This window comes from Lepidochelys kempii, chromosome 13, assembly GCF_965140285.1.
Source record: "Lepidochelys kempii isolate rLepKem1 chromosome 13, rLepKem1.hap1, whole genome shotgun sequence".
In the NCBI taxonomy this organism is placed as follows: Eukaryota; Metazoa; Chordata; order Testudines; family Cheloniidae; genus Lepidochelys; species Lepidochelys kempii.
This window is the reverse complement of record NC_136392.1, coordinates 9,189,501-9,203,549: the sequence shown is the minus strand read 5'-3', so window position 1 is coordinate 9,203,549 and position 14,049 is coordinate 9,189,501. Positions and strand designations below refer to the sequence as shown.

Here is a 14,049-nt window from a genome sequence, read left to right as displayed (position 1 = left end):
AGAGAGAAATCCAGTTATGATATTAGATTATAGTATTAGACCCATTACAAACAATCCAGGGAGGAAGAGGTTTTTTTTATTTTGTTTTTACATTGCAGCTGCTGTAAATGGAATGGCATTGCTGAGTATTTGTATTTGTTTTAAAAACCTAATATTACCAGTCAGATCTCTGAATGCTATAAAGAAGACTGTCCCACCTGTATAGAGTACATTTTAGAAATAATAAAAATTGCATAGAGCTAAATGCATTCTCTCAGGCTAAAGAGAAACAGAATCTCATTCCAAAGTTCTCATTTTCTCTTCAACCTGGCACCATTAGCTTTTGTAATTTACACCAAACAATCCCAGAAGGGGTCCATAAAACTAAACTTCTCGTATTTATCCACAAGATTTCTTAACAATAGGGTGGGTAAAACAACATATATTTGGTGCTTGTCCATTTCCCGTTTTTCCTAGGCTAAGTTAGGAATGTGTTTTTCAGGGAGAGGGATCGGTGTGCCAAAATCTGCTCCCCTTGCTTTGTGGCATGCAGGGGGAAATCACTTAACATGTTTTCAGTCCAAACTTTCATCTCCTATGTCTGGTATAATCATAAAGGGGTTAATGAGGCCATGTGATCTACCAAGTTGAACAGGAAACTGGGAGTCAGAATTTCAGGGTTCTGTTCCTAGCTTTGCCATAGGCTCACAACTGGGCCTTGGGGAATTCACTTGACCTCAGTTTGTTCATATTTAAGATGGGTGTAATACTACTTAGTCATATAGGTATGCCATTGCAGGAACACCATTAAAGGTCTGATCAAGCAACCTGGGAAAATTTTGGCCCAAAAATTTATTACACACTCATTGTTTTCAAACAAATAAAACTTTATAGTGAGACATACTCCACATTTTTTAACATTACTGATCAATGAACATTGCTAGATTGTAAGAACACCACCCATAAATACAACGTACTTACTTACAAAATACTTAAGAATATTTGCTATCTAGATTGCCTGTTTCACTGAATGGTCTCACACCTTTTTTCAGAAGATTAATGCTGTCTGGGGCAATAAATTGCCCACCAATACCTATAAGGTGAGATTAAAATTGTTATGTATGGTGACCTCTTTTCTGATTACGGAGTCTTAGTGTTCTTAGTTTCGTCTCCTCCAAATGGCTTATGTGATGACATTGTAATATGAAAAACAAAGGCTGTTAATGTATATCCTAAAGACTCAGTTCTGCCATCTTTCCTTGTGCAAAGATTCACTGAAGTCAACAGGAGATTTGAATGCAGATGCATTGTAGCATAGGGCCGCATTGTAGCAAGAGGGCAAGTGATTTGCTAAAAAGCTCACAAAGAATGACTATGAAAAGAGACATCTTTACACTATAAAGTGTCTGATGCACCTTGTACTGGGTAATAATGTGAGAGCACTCCATGCCTGTAAAACTAAACTGGCTTCTATTAAAAGAACTTCATTACAGAGGTGCTGCAACGTCAGCTAGCATTCAAGCCTTGTGCAAACAGTCTGGTTTGCTGGACTCCAAATTTTTCCCTCCTTGAAACTGTGCTCCTCCCTACAAGTTCCATGCAGATTGCCATCTATGTAGTGTTAGATAAAGGCACCGTTTGTACAGAGGTGAACTTGCCAATTATATCTTCTGGCTTCTAAGCCCTGTCTTCTGAAAAGAAAAGGGGGCAAATACAATTAAATGGTTAATGGACTGTTCCATTGTCACTGTTAGGGAAAGTGGGGTGTTTGGGGGGCAGTTAATGGATCCAAGTTTGATTCCTAATGCAGAGTGTACTTTTGCATATTAGTGGAGGTAAGAGAATTTGTAAGATGACTCTTTCAAGTCCAGGAGAAAGGAGACTGCTTTACATTATCATTTTTCAGCCTTTTGGCTAAAACCAACGGAACTGTTTACACTGATAATATGGTTGCCTTTATGGGGCAGTATGGTGGAAAATAGTGCTCCCTGGGGGACAATGCCCTGAACTGCAGGATGCTGTCATGCCATGATCCAACTCTTGGCAAAGGAGCAGAGTTATTCCTGGACATGTGGCACTGTGTGGCTTATCAAAAAGTGGCTGTTGTTAATTAAATAGGATTAAATGAGAAAAAATTTATCCTGTTCTGAACTCAGAAGGATAAGTCTTAAAGCTAATTTTTTGATGAATAGTGTCCATGGCCAAATTAAATGCAAGCAGACCTTCCCCCATAAAACTAATTCTGAGGCATTTTGGTGAGCAACAAGTTCAATGTGTAGACAGAAAATCTTTCATGTTCAGTATGTGATCATTTGAGCCTGTCCTGTTAGCCTAACAAGCTAAATAATAATAAAAGGACAATTCATAAACTTGTTGCATTTTTACACCATTTCCTGTTTGAAGAAAGATACAGCTTTTTTCTTCCTTAGATGCCAGGAAGTCTGCTGCAGACTGCTGCAACTTCTCTGCCTGGCATTCAGTACCTATTTTGCCATATCAGATTTGTCATACTGCCTCCTTTCATAGAGCAAGCAATTAAAAATGATGAGGGTAAAGGGTTAAACCTAAAAGCCTGCTAATGAGGATGCCTTACTGGTTTTCTTTTCATCCAGCATTTGATGGTGTTTTCAGCATAAGCTTTCGATAAGCATCACTGAACATTTATCCACAGTATATTAAAAAAAATTTCCATCCTGTAAAAATGATAGATGTGGGGTTCTGCTGTTTATCCGAAATCCTAATTACTGATGCCACTGCATTTGAATGTTAAATTCATGCAGTGTTCCTTAGACTTCAAACTGGTCAAAGAAAGATAGATTCAAGTCGACAGAGATCGGAGCTTGGTAAACATAGCCAGTGGTTTTTTGTTTGTTTTTTTTAATACAAGATTTGCATCAACTGCAAATGACATAAATGTAGAGCTATTTACAGAAAAAAGATCAACATTATTGGGCATCATGTAAATTTTAAAGTTTAATTCTGTATCAATTAAAGCAAAATGGGGAGGGAGGAATTTAAAAAAATGGATTGGCGTCACATTTATTACTATAGAGTAATGTGCTTTTTTCCCCCAAGATAAATGCTGTAGAAATTCCGTAAAAGCATGCTCTTTGTGCAGCGAGGAGTGTGGGTGTGTGTAATGATAATAAGGTTTCAGAGGAGAGTGCTGGCAATTCTGCTATACCACATGGAAGCATATTTGCATTTTAGTGTGACTTGTGCTACAGTGTGACTGGAGCGCCTACGGTGAAGGACACTTAAGCATTTCCATTGTAGTCTCCAGCTTTCAGCCACCGATGACCGTGTGAAACATTTTCCCCTGGCTCCCTGAAACTTCCTACAAACGAGATCTTCTCCTTCTGCTGTAAGGCATGGGGAGGAAATATCCAAAAGAATCTACTCCCGGAGATTCCCCCACAGCATTTTATTGGTGGCTGAAGGTTGCTGTCCTGCAGAAAAATGATATCCACCCACAAGCTATGTAAATCCTAGGGAACTGTCTGGATTCTGTGGAACGCTGCTGCATTCATTTGTGAGTAACGTGAACTTTGAATGGAGCAGTGCATTGTAGCATTCACTGCCTGTCTCCTAAAGTGCACCCTGAATGAGGCAGTGTTCCACAGGAGTATCATGTAAAGTGCATGTGATAAGGTGCATGCTGTATTTTTTATTTGAAATATAATATTATTTCATTCAGTATATACAGATGTCCTGATTCAGGAAAGCAATCAAACCAGTGCTTAACTTTAATGGAGTGTAATTTGTAAAATTGTAATATATATATATATATGTATGTATGTATGTATGTATGCATGTATAAAAACAAGGAGTCCTTGTGGCACAAAATATGCAAAATGCATTGTTAAAGTCCCTGAAACCACGCAAAAACTCTGAGACATTCTTATCCATCCCTCATGCAAGTTCATCTCCTCAGCAACCATAAAACATTAATACCTTACTTTCAATCTTAATGAGTCTGTGTGATGGGCTTCTCCATTAAAGACATTTGGATTTAATTGTTGTGAGATAAATTTTCAAAGTGCCTCTACCTGGATTTAGTTGTACAACTCTCATTAAAGTTTGACTTGTCAGGCTGAATCCTCTATACCCCTTTGAAGAGTACCTGAGAGTCCACAGTGAAGATTAGCCAGCAATTGTGATCTAAATAGCGGATAAAACAATCCAATAGAGGATTTTTTCCCAGCAATGTTGTTTGTGCTTTCCATAATTTACTGAAGCAGTTTTTGTAATGTACAATTGTAACATGCCCCAAGGTACTATCTGGACTGTGGAATTGCTGTGCCCCTTAACTATCTTGCTCAGAGTACCCCTCTCACTGCTCTGCTAGTGGCAAGCAGCCCCCTCAGGTTTTGCTCTCACACAGCCATTCGTATGTGAAGGCACACCCGAAGTTATATGCAGGCTCTCTCAGCCACTCTCAAACTGTATACAGGGAGACACCTGCAAATTCCCCCAACCCCAGCCTTGCACCCCAGAAATGTGCTTCTTACACTGCTCAAGACCCCCTTGATTAGAATAAGCTCGTTAATTAGTTCGTCATACCATCAAAGGGTACAAATATGCACTCGCCTTTGTAACCTGAGTAGATTCCCCAAACTTCAATCAAAAGCACACTGGCTTAGATAAAACATTAAAATAAGTTTATTAACTACAGAAATATAGATTTTAAGCAATTATAAGTGGTATAAGCATAGACATTCAGAACTGATTACAAAAGGAAATAAAAGATAAAAAACTGCAAGCTATTTCCTAAACTTTATCAGGTTAAGTAAAATTTGAAGCAACAAGGCTTCTCTTACCTAAAAGCCTACAGCAGTCTGTGCTAACTGGAAAGCTTTTCCAGTTTGGACCGCTCCCCCCAATTCAAATGTTTTTGTCTTCCAAACGATCTTGTTGCCTTCAGTATAGGTGAGGGGGGAGAGGTGAAGTGGTGATGTCACTGTCACTTATTCATATTCTCCTCCTGGCATTTAGGAATATCCCCTCGCTGGGGTGCAGACACTCAGTCTGTGGCATATGTGAGATTTGTAGCATCTCTCTCAGGTGAATTGCAAATCTTTTGCCAACACCTTTTGTCTATGTGAGGCTTGACATGTGCGGTTTTTGTTCACTGTTTGTTACCTCTCAGGGGCTGGTCTATGTGCATTACTCAGACTCACAAGATGTTTCGGTAACAAACATAGAGCAAAATTTCATAACTTCAAATACAAAGATGATACACACATTTTAGCAGGATAGTGATGCTCAACAGATTATAACTTTTCCAGTGATACCTCACAAGGCATACTTTGCACAAGATTCAGGGTTTAAATTCAGCCAGAGTCCACCAGAGTGGACCTCCAGGAAATATTTTCAAACCTGTGGGAGGCGCCTGCCTTTGGGGCTTCATCCCCTCTGGCCCGCACCGCAGGAGCTGAAGTCCTGAGCCCTGGCACCTCCCCTTCCCCCCATGGGGCTAAAGCCTGGAGCTCCGAATTGAGGGGAGGAAGGGGAGCCTCTGGGAAAAAATCATTGAGAATTTAAGCCTTGACAAGATTTATCATAATTTTGTAAAAGTGGTGACCATAATAGTGTAGATTGTCACAACAATCATCATGTGTCATCAGATTTAGGGCATAAATACATTGGTATGTATCAGAGGTCAGGATGCATAGGTGAGCCATGAAAGGGCTACCAAAAGCGTTCGTGTACTGAGTCACTCAGGGCCTGATCCTGAAAGGAGCTGAGCAGCTTACCCCCTCATTGAAGTCAGTGTTCTTGGCATCTCTCAGATCAACCCTAGATCAGCCCTTTAGGGCATATGTAAGTAGTCATAAGAGAGACCCAAATAGGCCAGATGGTGACCCCCTGACATTGGTAAACAGGTACCCCCATAGGCGCAATAGAGTCAGTAACTGCTCACCAGCCTGAGTGAAGGATTCACAATATAGTCCTCACAATAAGCTAACTGCACCCTAGTGTCTCTCCTTTGAAGCTAATAAACTGATACTAAGGATGAACTTGGCCTAATATACTTAGTTATTACTGAGGCTGCCTTGCTGGGCTGTGGTCCACATACTCTCCTTGAAGTCTGCTGTCTTTTTGCCCATCTAAGATCTCAGTTGGGGAGGACTTCCCTGTTTTTAATAAATCTCTGTGTATTTGTCTACCTGTTGTATCTGAGAGGAACAAAGTGGAGCAGAGAGGTTGCTTGTTTAAAAAATTAGTCTTAATTTCTCTCAGGATTCTCTCTGTCTAGTCGAGTTTGTTTTAAACTAATGGAAGCAATTAGTGAATCACAGAGGGACTTTGTCTAAGAGGTAGCCATTTTCAGATAATGGAGCATAAAAGTCGGCACAGTGACATATGACACTAGAGCAGCATATTGGAACAGTGTCTTAAACAGATGTTTAAGTATTTTGAATATTGAATCAATATGTACATATAGGAAGGGATTTTTCACATTGTACATTGTGGTTTTTTTTAATTTAAATGAAATCAAACTAAGTGTTGAATTGATTATAAAAGGCAACCACTATAGCTTGCTTAATTCTTTCTTTCTTTCTTTCTTTCTTTCTTTCTTTCTTTCTTTCTTTCTTTCTTTCTTTCTTTCTTTCTTTCTTTCTTTCTTTCTTTTTTTCTTATATATCAGTTTTATCACTGTGCCTGTTTGGGTTTTAGAGTTTACAGTTCCATTACATAAATCAGGGGCTAATAATGCTCCCAGATTTTGTTTGTACAGTACATAGAGTGCTGGGTGGGAGCAGTATCAAAATAAATAAATGGCAACCAAACAGCTATAGTACACTCAGGGCTTGCCTACACAAACATTTAGGCCATGTCTACACTACTGCTTATGTCAGCAAAACTTATGTCACTCAGGGGGGTGAAAAAACACCCCCGTGAGCAACTTAAGTTCCGCCGGCATAAACGGTAGCGTGCTCAGCGCTGTGTCGGTGGGAGAGCTTCTTCCGCCAACATAGCTACTGCCGCTCGTTGGGATGGTTTAATAATGTTGATGGGAGAGCTCTCTCCCATCAGCGTAGAGCAGCTACATGAGAGATCTTACAGCAGCGAAGCTGCATCGCTTCAGCTGTGCTGCTGTAAACTCTCTAGTGTGGACATAGCCTTAGTCTGCAGCAAATTGGGGTGCAAATCTACCCCATACGAGCCTGCCACTCACTAACTGCCCATGTGGACCCAGCTGTGCACTAGTAGTGCTTTGAAACAGGAGTAGATTAAAGTGCACTAAGGAATGTTAGTGCATGTCCACAGGGTCTGCACAGGCACTTAGTGAGGGGTACAATCACACCCCAGTGTGTTGCAAACTAAATATATAGACAAGCCCTGAGTGTGTTCTTACATATTTACCATGGCTGAGAGTTGGGGGAAGATTGTCAAAAGCTCCTAATGGATTTAGGACCAAGAGTCCCATTGAAAGTCAGTCTCCAAATCCCATAGTGGCATTGAAATCTCCCCCTAAAATGCTAAATACTTAATGGTTTTCTGGTAATAACATAGCTGGGGTTGTGAGCGATGCCATACAAACCTTACATGTTCATACTTATTCAGACTTTAGTGTATTCCTCATTATGGGCCTAGTCTAAAGCTGGTGGACAGACTCTTCTTGATTTCAGTGGGTTTGGCTCAGTCTCTATATGTCTATGCAAAAAAAAAAAGAAGGACTTGTGGCACCTTATAGACTAACAAATTTATCTGAGCATAAGCTTTCTTGAGCTACAGTTCACTTCACTGGATGCTCCTTTTCTTTTTGCGGATACAGACTAACACGGCTGCTACTCTGAAACCTGTCTATGCCGTAACTCAAAGTGATCCCAGGATTTTAACAAGAAGTAATGGGCCTGAATTAGAACTCTCACTCCAAAGAGCCACAGACGTTGAGAACATTGTGGTTCAGTTCCACATCAGAACTTTGCGGCTGGAGACAACCTCCAAATTTGTTGACATCACGTAAAGCCTAATTCTGTAGTCGTTCCTCATCCCTTACCCCAGCAAAACTCCTGTTTGTCTCAACAGAAGTTTTGCCTTAGTAAGAACTGAGCTTCAAGCTACTGCACATCCTCTATTTTCTATGACATCCGTGGCTGGACCTGAGACGACCAAAAACTTCACAGAGCTGGGGCCGCAGAAAATCCCTGTATTTGGTTCCTGTGTCAGTGTCCTTCAGTGTCCGTTTGATGCAGACTGTGAACTCTTAAAGGCAGGGATTGTGCCTCCCTTTCCAAACCTCTGTAGAGAGCTGTTCGAAGTTACGTACCCATAATAACCAAAATAAAGATTATAATAATGCGATACTCTATTTCTTAGACAAACCAAGTAATTATTTTTGTTTGAACTTCTAGCAATGCAGAAGGTGGCCGTTCCTATTATGTGAAAAAATATTTAGTGTCACGGGGGAGGGAGGCACAGATAACTGGGGAGAGGTTTGAATTGAAATATTCCAGATGAGACCGGCATAAAAGTTATGTACTGCAAACCAAGCAACAATGAAATGTGAAGTCACAGAATAACACACTTTATAAAACAAAACAGTGAAGAGCTTTTTCCCTCTGGGTTTTGGAATAAACAGTAATTAAATCATGCAAAAGGTGACAGTGAAATTGCTTTAAAAAAATCCTCCCACTATAATTGCTTTGATACCCACATTTTTTTAAATACTAGGTAACTTTTTCCAGTGTTTTTGTCAGCAAAATGTGACACTTGCTCTTGGTGCCTCATAATTTATGGCAGCATTAGCTGACAGTTCCAACAGCATATAGATTTAAAAATATACTAAAATGGTTTAAATAAATATATAATCTGGAAAGCCTTTGTAAGCAGCACAGTTATGAAATGATCTCGATACTAAACTCATTTAGAGATGCACTGTGCATAATGCAGCAGAAGGATGGTCCAGTGGTTAGGGTGCTAGTCTAAGACTCAGGAGACCTGGATTCAGTTCATTGCTCCATCACTTTGTGTGTGACCTTGGGCAAATCACTTAGGGCTTGTCTACACAGGGACACTCAGGAAAATTAATCTGAATTAACAAAAGTCTGAATTTAAAGTGGATTAGTTAAAGCCCATGTTTGAATGCTCTTGTTCAGAATTAAAGAGTCCTCAATTTGGTTTAGTTTAATTCACTTCCAAAATGAATTAAGCTATCGTGAATTAAAGCCAATTTAATTCTGAATGAGAGTATCCACACAGGGGTTTAATGCCGCTGAGCTAATCCACTTAAATTCATACCTTTTAGTTAATTTGGATTAATTTTCCTGAGCGTCCCTGCCTAGACAAAACCCTAAGGGTATGTCTACACAGTAAAGAAAAAGCTGCAGCTGGCCCATGCCAGCTGACTCAGCAAGACCCTCCCACAAGGGATCTAGAGACCAGGCTCCAGCCTGAGCCCGGAAGTCTACGCAACAATGAGTCCCAGGAGCATTGGTTTTTCTTTGCTATGAAGACATATCGTAAGTGTCTCTCTGTCTCTATTCCCTGTGTAAAAAGGGGTTATAATAGCACTGTCCTACCTCTTGGGAGGTATTAAGAGGATAGATACATAAAAGACTGTGAGGTGCTTGCATACAACAGTGATGGGAGCCATATAAGTACCTAAGACAGATAGCTGTATATCCATTCGCAATCACTGGAAATGTTTTCGCTGCTGTAATGTGTTTCTTTTGATAGGGTGTATGTTTTTTTTCTGGTGGCTTGTTGGAGCAGTCAAAAATATTGTGCTTTGCCGGTTCAAATCTTATCTAATCAGTCGATTGTGTTGCTTAATTAATATGGGGTGATTTGTTTTGTTTTTAACCTAACGTTTGTGATATTCAGCTTGGCATGCATAAAAGTGCTTCTCAATCACATCTTTAAATTAATTCTACTTAAAAATACACAAAGATTTATAAGTAAGAGAACTTTGATCTGATTATATATATATAGAGAGAGAGACAGACAGACAGACTGTACATTGCAGTTTGTAGGTTGTTTCAGAGTTCCAACTCTTTCACTTGACTGTAGTATGCCAAACAGTCAGATCAGCGAGAGATTACAGTTCTCTCTGTGTATCCGACTCCAGCAGAGGGATATATTTAAAATTTTTCTTTGTGTAAAAAATATTTTTTATTATTCTGATAATGGAATTGTTACAGGTGTTTAAATTTTAGTTAAGCATCTATACATATCTGTCTCATAGGTAAATTGTTGAAGGGTTGGGCAGAAAAAATACATTTTGTCTAAAGAATACCCACAGTGGGGTAATAGACTCTAGTTGAATTTAAAAGATAACAGTGACAAGGGAGAAATCCACTTGTAGAAATGGGGAACAGCTGTGTTTTAGATCGAATGAAACTGTATCAAATACTTTAAAAATGGCCCACAGCTTCTTCCCTGGGGATAGAGATAAAGCACAAGAGCATTCCTGAAAGGGCAAAGAAACGGTTAAATCATTTCCTTGATGGTTATTAGAGAGAGAGAGAGAGAGACAGCATACGTCTGAAAATTAAATGTCTGAAACTTGTGTTCAATGGCTTTTTTTTTATCTGATGTGCATGTTCTTTGTCTCTTGCCTCCTATTCTAGTGAAATTTAGTGCCTGTCCCGGGAAGAACGGAATTCGGTACGAAACCAACAACTTGGACTTCAAAGTGAGGACAGATGGGACCATATATGCTGCCCACCAGGTGCAAATCCCCTTGAAACAGACAATGTTTATGGTAACTGCGTGGGACCACCAGACCCTAGAGAGATGGGAAACAATGGTCAGATTACTGGTTGGGGAGAAATCACAGCACAATGGACACAAGGTAAAGACCTTTAAGGCTGTCTTTCCTTGATTAAAATTGCCTCTTGTGGTGTTTCATAGAATCATAGAAACGTAGAACTGGAAGGGACCTCAAGAGGTCACCTAGGCCATCTCCATGTATTGAGGCAGGATTAAGTATACCTAGACCTATTTCCCATTACGTTTACTATTTCTTAAAGAAGTTGCACATAATATGAATGTGAACTTCATGTATTGTACAACTGTATTTAAAGGGCGGGTTTTCAAATAGGAAGTGCCACAAGCTATGGCCAACATCTTGTGAGCAATTCTTTAGCAGTATATTCTCCTGCTGACACATGTGCTTTCACTTAGTGTTACTAGAGAGGAGAATAAACTCCTCAGTTCATACTTTTATAGTCTTAAGTGATCAGCTGGTTCTGATCTATATCGTGAAGCTTTTTAGTCTATAGAATTTTTCCTACTAGAATTTCTTTGCTGTTTACAGTTAATATTGTCCCTCCACTCGAAATACGGCCTTCGAATGAATGAATAGCAATAAGACCCCGTGCCCGACTGCCTTCCAGAATTTAATTGCAACCTTTTCTCAAAACACCCAGGGTCACAATTTGCTCTGTAGCAGTAATGTAAATCTGGACTAACACCACTCTGTTTCCACTGGTGCAGCTGAGAGGGGAATTTGACCCAGGAAGTTTTCTGCAGTGATTTTATAATAATAAGTTTCTTGCAACGAGCAATCTGTCTGTCTGTCTCCACAGTGAGGATCAAGAGAGGAGATTTTAGCTTGTTTTCTTCCAAGACAACAAGGGCTGGAGCATTGTTTCTGCTCATTAGCAACACTGTCTAGTGCCCTCAGTGGCCAAAAGGGCAACCAGGCACAACATGGCACCGTTGTGACAGGCATTCAGTCTGCTGAGCATCAACATCCCTCCTCCCTGGAGTTAAATAACCCAGGCCAATTCCAAAGCCTTAGAAAAGCCACCAATACATACTTAAGGGAAATTTCATGAGACATCGCATCTCAGGTGTATTCATTATTATATATTTAACATCATAGATGTGCATGGTGACTAAAAAAGAAAGAACAGTCCCTGCCCTGCAGCCTGAGGACTACGTCATGCAATTTAGGCTACTTCTACACTATGAGTGAGGGTGATTCCCCTGGCTAGTGTGAGTATAAAGAGCAGGGTAGCCGCAGGCGCAGAGGCATGGCTGAGCCGTATTGAAAACTACCAGTTCCATGCATGGCCTCCACTGCCATTACCAGCCCTACTGCAGTGACACTGCTATTTATGCCTGCGCTAACTCAGTGAGAGCTAGTGCGAGTAAGTGTACATGAGCAAGGGACTCACAACCCTAGCTTGTAGCGTAGATGACAATGGTACAGAGCCACCCCACCACAGGGGCAGCTCAGAGAGGCGACAATCCTTCTTCGTGCTTTATGACGGTGCTTCTGACTCCCCAAGTACACCTAGTCCTCTCTGGGCGGTCACGGTCCTGCTTCCTTCCCATCCTTTCTGGGACAGTTTTTTCACCTGCTGGGAAACATGGTGGAAAGCACTTAGATGGAGTTGTTTTCTGTAGCCACCCAATGTTTTCACCCCAGAACTTTCACAAGGTTTTGAGCCATGTACATATACCACCTCCTAGGTCTTCCGTAGCATTGCTCTGTCTTGTACAAGACATAACTACGCCCTGTATGTTATATCAGCTGTATCTGCCACTTAGTAACAAAAGAATCCAGCTGGGCAAACTTTTTCAGAGAAAAATGCAGATACACCTCAATGTTCCGCAAATTTGTGCTGTTTTCACTGAATTGTTTCAGTTGAAAAAAAAATAATCCTAAGAAATCAAACTGTTTCATTTTGACATTTTTCCAAATGACACATTTTAAATGTTTTGGTTCAAAATGACTTTTTCTTTCAAAAATGTCCTCTAATTTTATTTTAGAAAATCCAAACGAAAATACATAAAACTCTTGAAATCAAACCAAAATATTTCATTTTGAGGTTGCACAAATTTTGTTTTACTTTTTGATTCGCTAAAAGTTTTGGAAAATTTCATTTTGTGTTTGAGCTTAAAAGCGATTTTAAAAAATGCAGAGTTGCCTAGGAATTGAAGAAAAAAAATCTATTCATCACAAAGCTGCGCAAAAGAAAGCCCATTTTCTCTAACAGTGATTAAATATTGGGGAACAAAGTAATGCAGCTTCTGTACTCCAGTTTCTTCTCACTCTGGGAAAGCCCAGAGAATGCACATTTCTGCTTTAGTAAAATATCTGACTGGAAATTCCTCTAATGTTAAAATAAACTGAACTGTGGTTCAAGATAGAACGAACAACAGCTTTTTAAAATTCATATCATTCCTTTCTAAAAGCCTTATTAGTGTATAGTTTGATGCTGAAAAACTGTGGAATACAAGACTAATGACAAGGTCACAGACAGTTTTATTGTGCCACATCTCAGGCATCTGACTTGTATTTTATTTAAACCCTCATGCTTTCTGCAAGCAAAATAAGACTTGTTTACCAAAGAAAGGAGCAACATCATGGGATTATTTTCAAAGATAACAATGTGGTGCTAAAAACCAACAATATCCAGTTTCAGGCCATGACCCTAATATACAGCATTTCATGGCTGTTACGGGAAAAGATTTGAAATGTATTGTTACAAGGTCTAATACAACTGAATCAAAAGTGCTTTTATAAAAACTGTTTTAGGGTCTTTTCTGATTCGCCTGCAAGACTTCAAATAAATATATATAATGTTTCTTGAGAACAACAAACCATTACGTGTGATCTGTATTGCAGTGCAGACCAGTGTTTCTCAACCTCTTTAATACCAGGGACCGACTTGCTGCCTTGAGAAACACTGGTGTAGACAATCAAAATAATCCATTTTACTTTGTAAATCTGAGTGATTTTGTGTAGGTGATCTGTAGCTCCTGGATACTTAAAAATTGCTGGTGTTAAGTCTCTTATCCAGCCCCCTGAGGTCAGAGTTTGCTCGCGTTTATCCCTCACACGGACCTCCCTTTGGGGCTAATTAGCACTGACCTGTAATTCCTCATGCTCCTTGGGGATTGCAGACCAACTGTGGCTAATTCTTGCAGAGGTATACTGGGCAAAAGAGAAGTGTCATATTCCTCTGCTTCTCCGCCCCTTCCCATTCCCATCCACACCCCACCCACTTGCATATTCATTGAAGAGGGAAACAAAATTTGGTTCAGAATTGTCAATGAATTAAAATTCCATAAGGAAATGATTGGCCTACCTGGAGTGGGCACCAT

The 14,049-nt window shown here is 39.9% G+C and overlaps 1 protein-coding gene across 4 annotated transcripts in view; it reads left to right on the top strand.

Annotated features, from left to right (window-relative positions):
- The window catches only part of CDH4 (cadherin 4), a 664,040-nt gene that overhangs the window by 409,612 nt on the left and 240,379 nt on the right, over positions 1-14,049 (top strand). For 3 of the 4 annotated variants that reach the window (XM_073309187.2, XM_073309190.2, XM_073309189.2), the window contains one exon: positions 10,560-10,783. In XM_073309187.2, coding sequence (XP_073165288.1) covers positions 10,560-10,783 — 224 coding nt within the window. The remainder of the gene's footprint in view (positions 1-10,559; positions 10,784-14,049) is intronic. The other variant, XM_073309188.2, reaches the window with a different exon arrangement.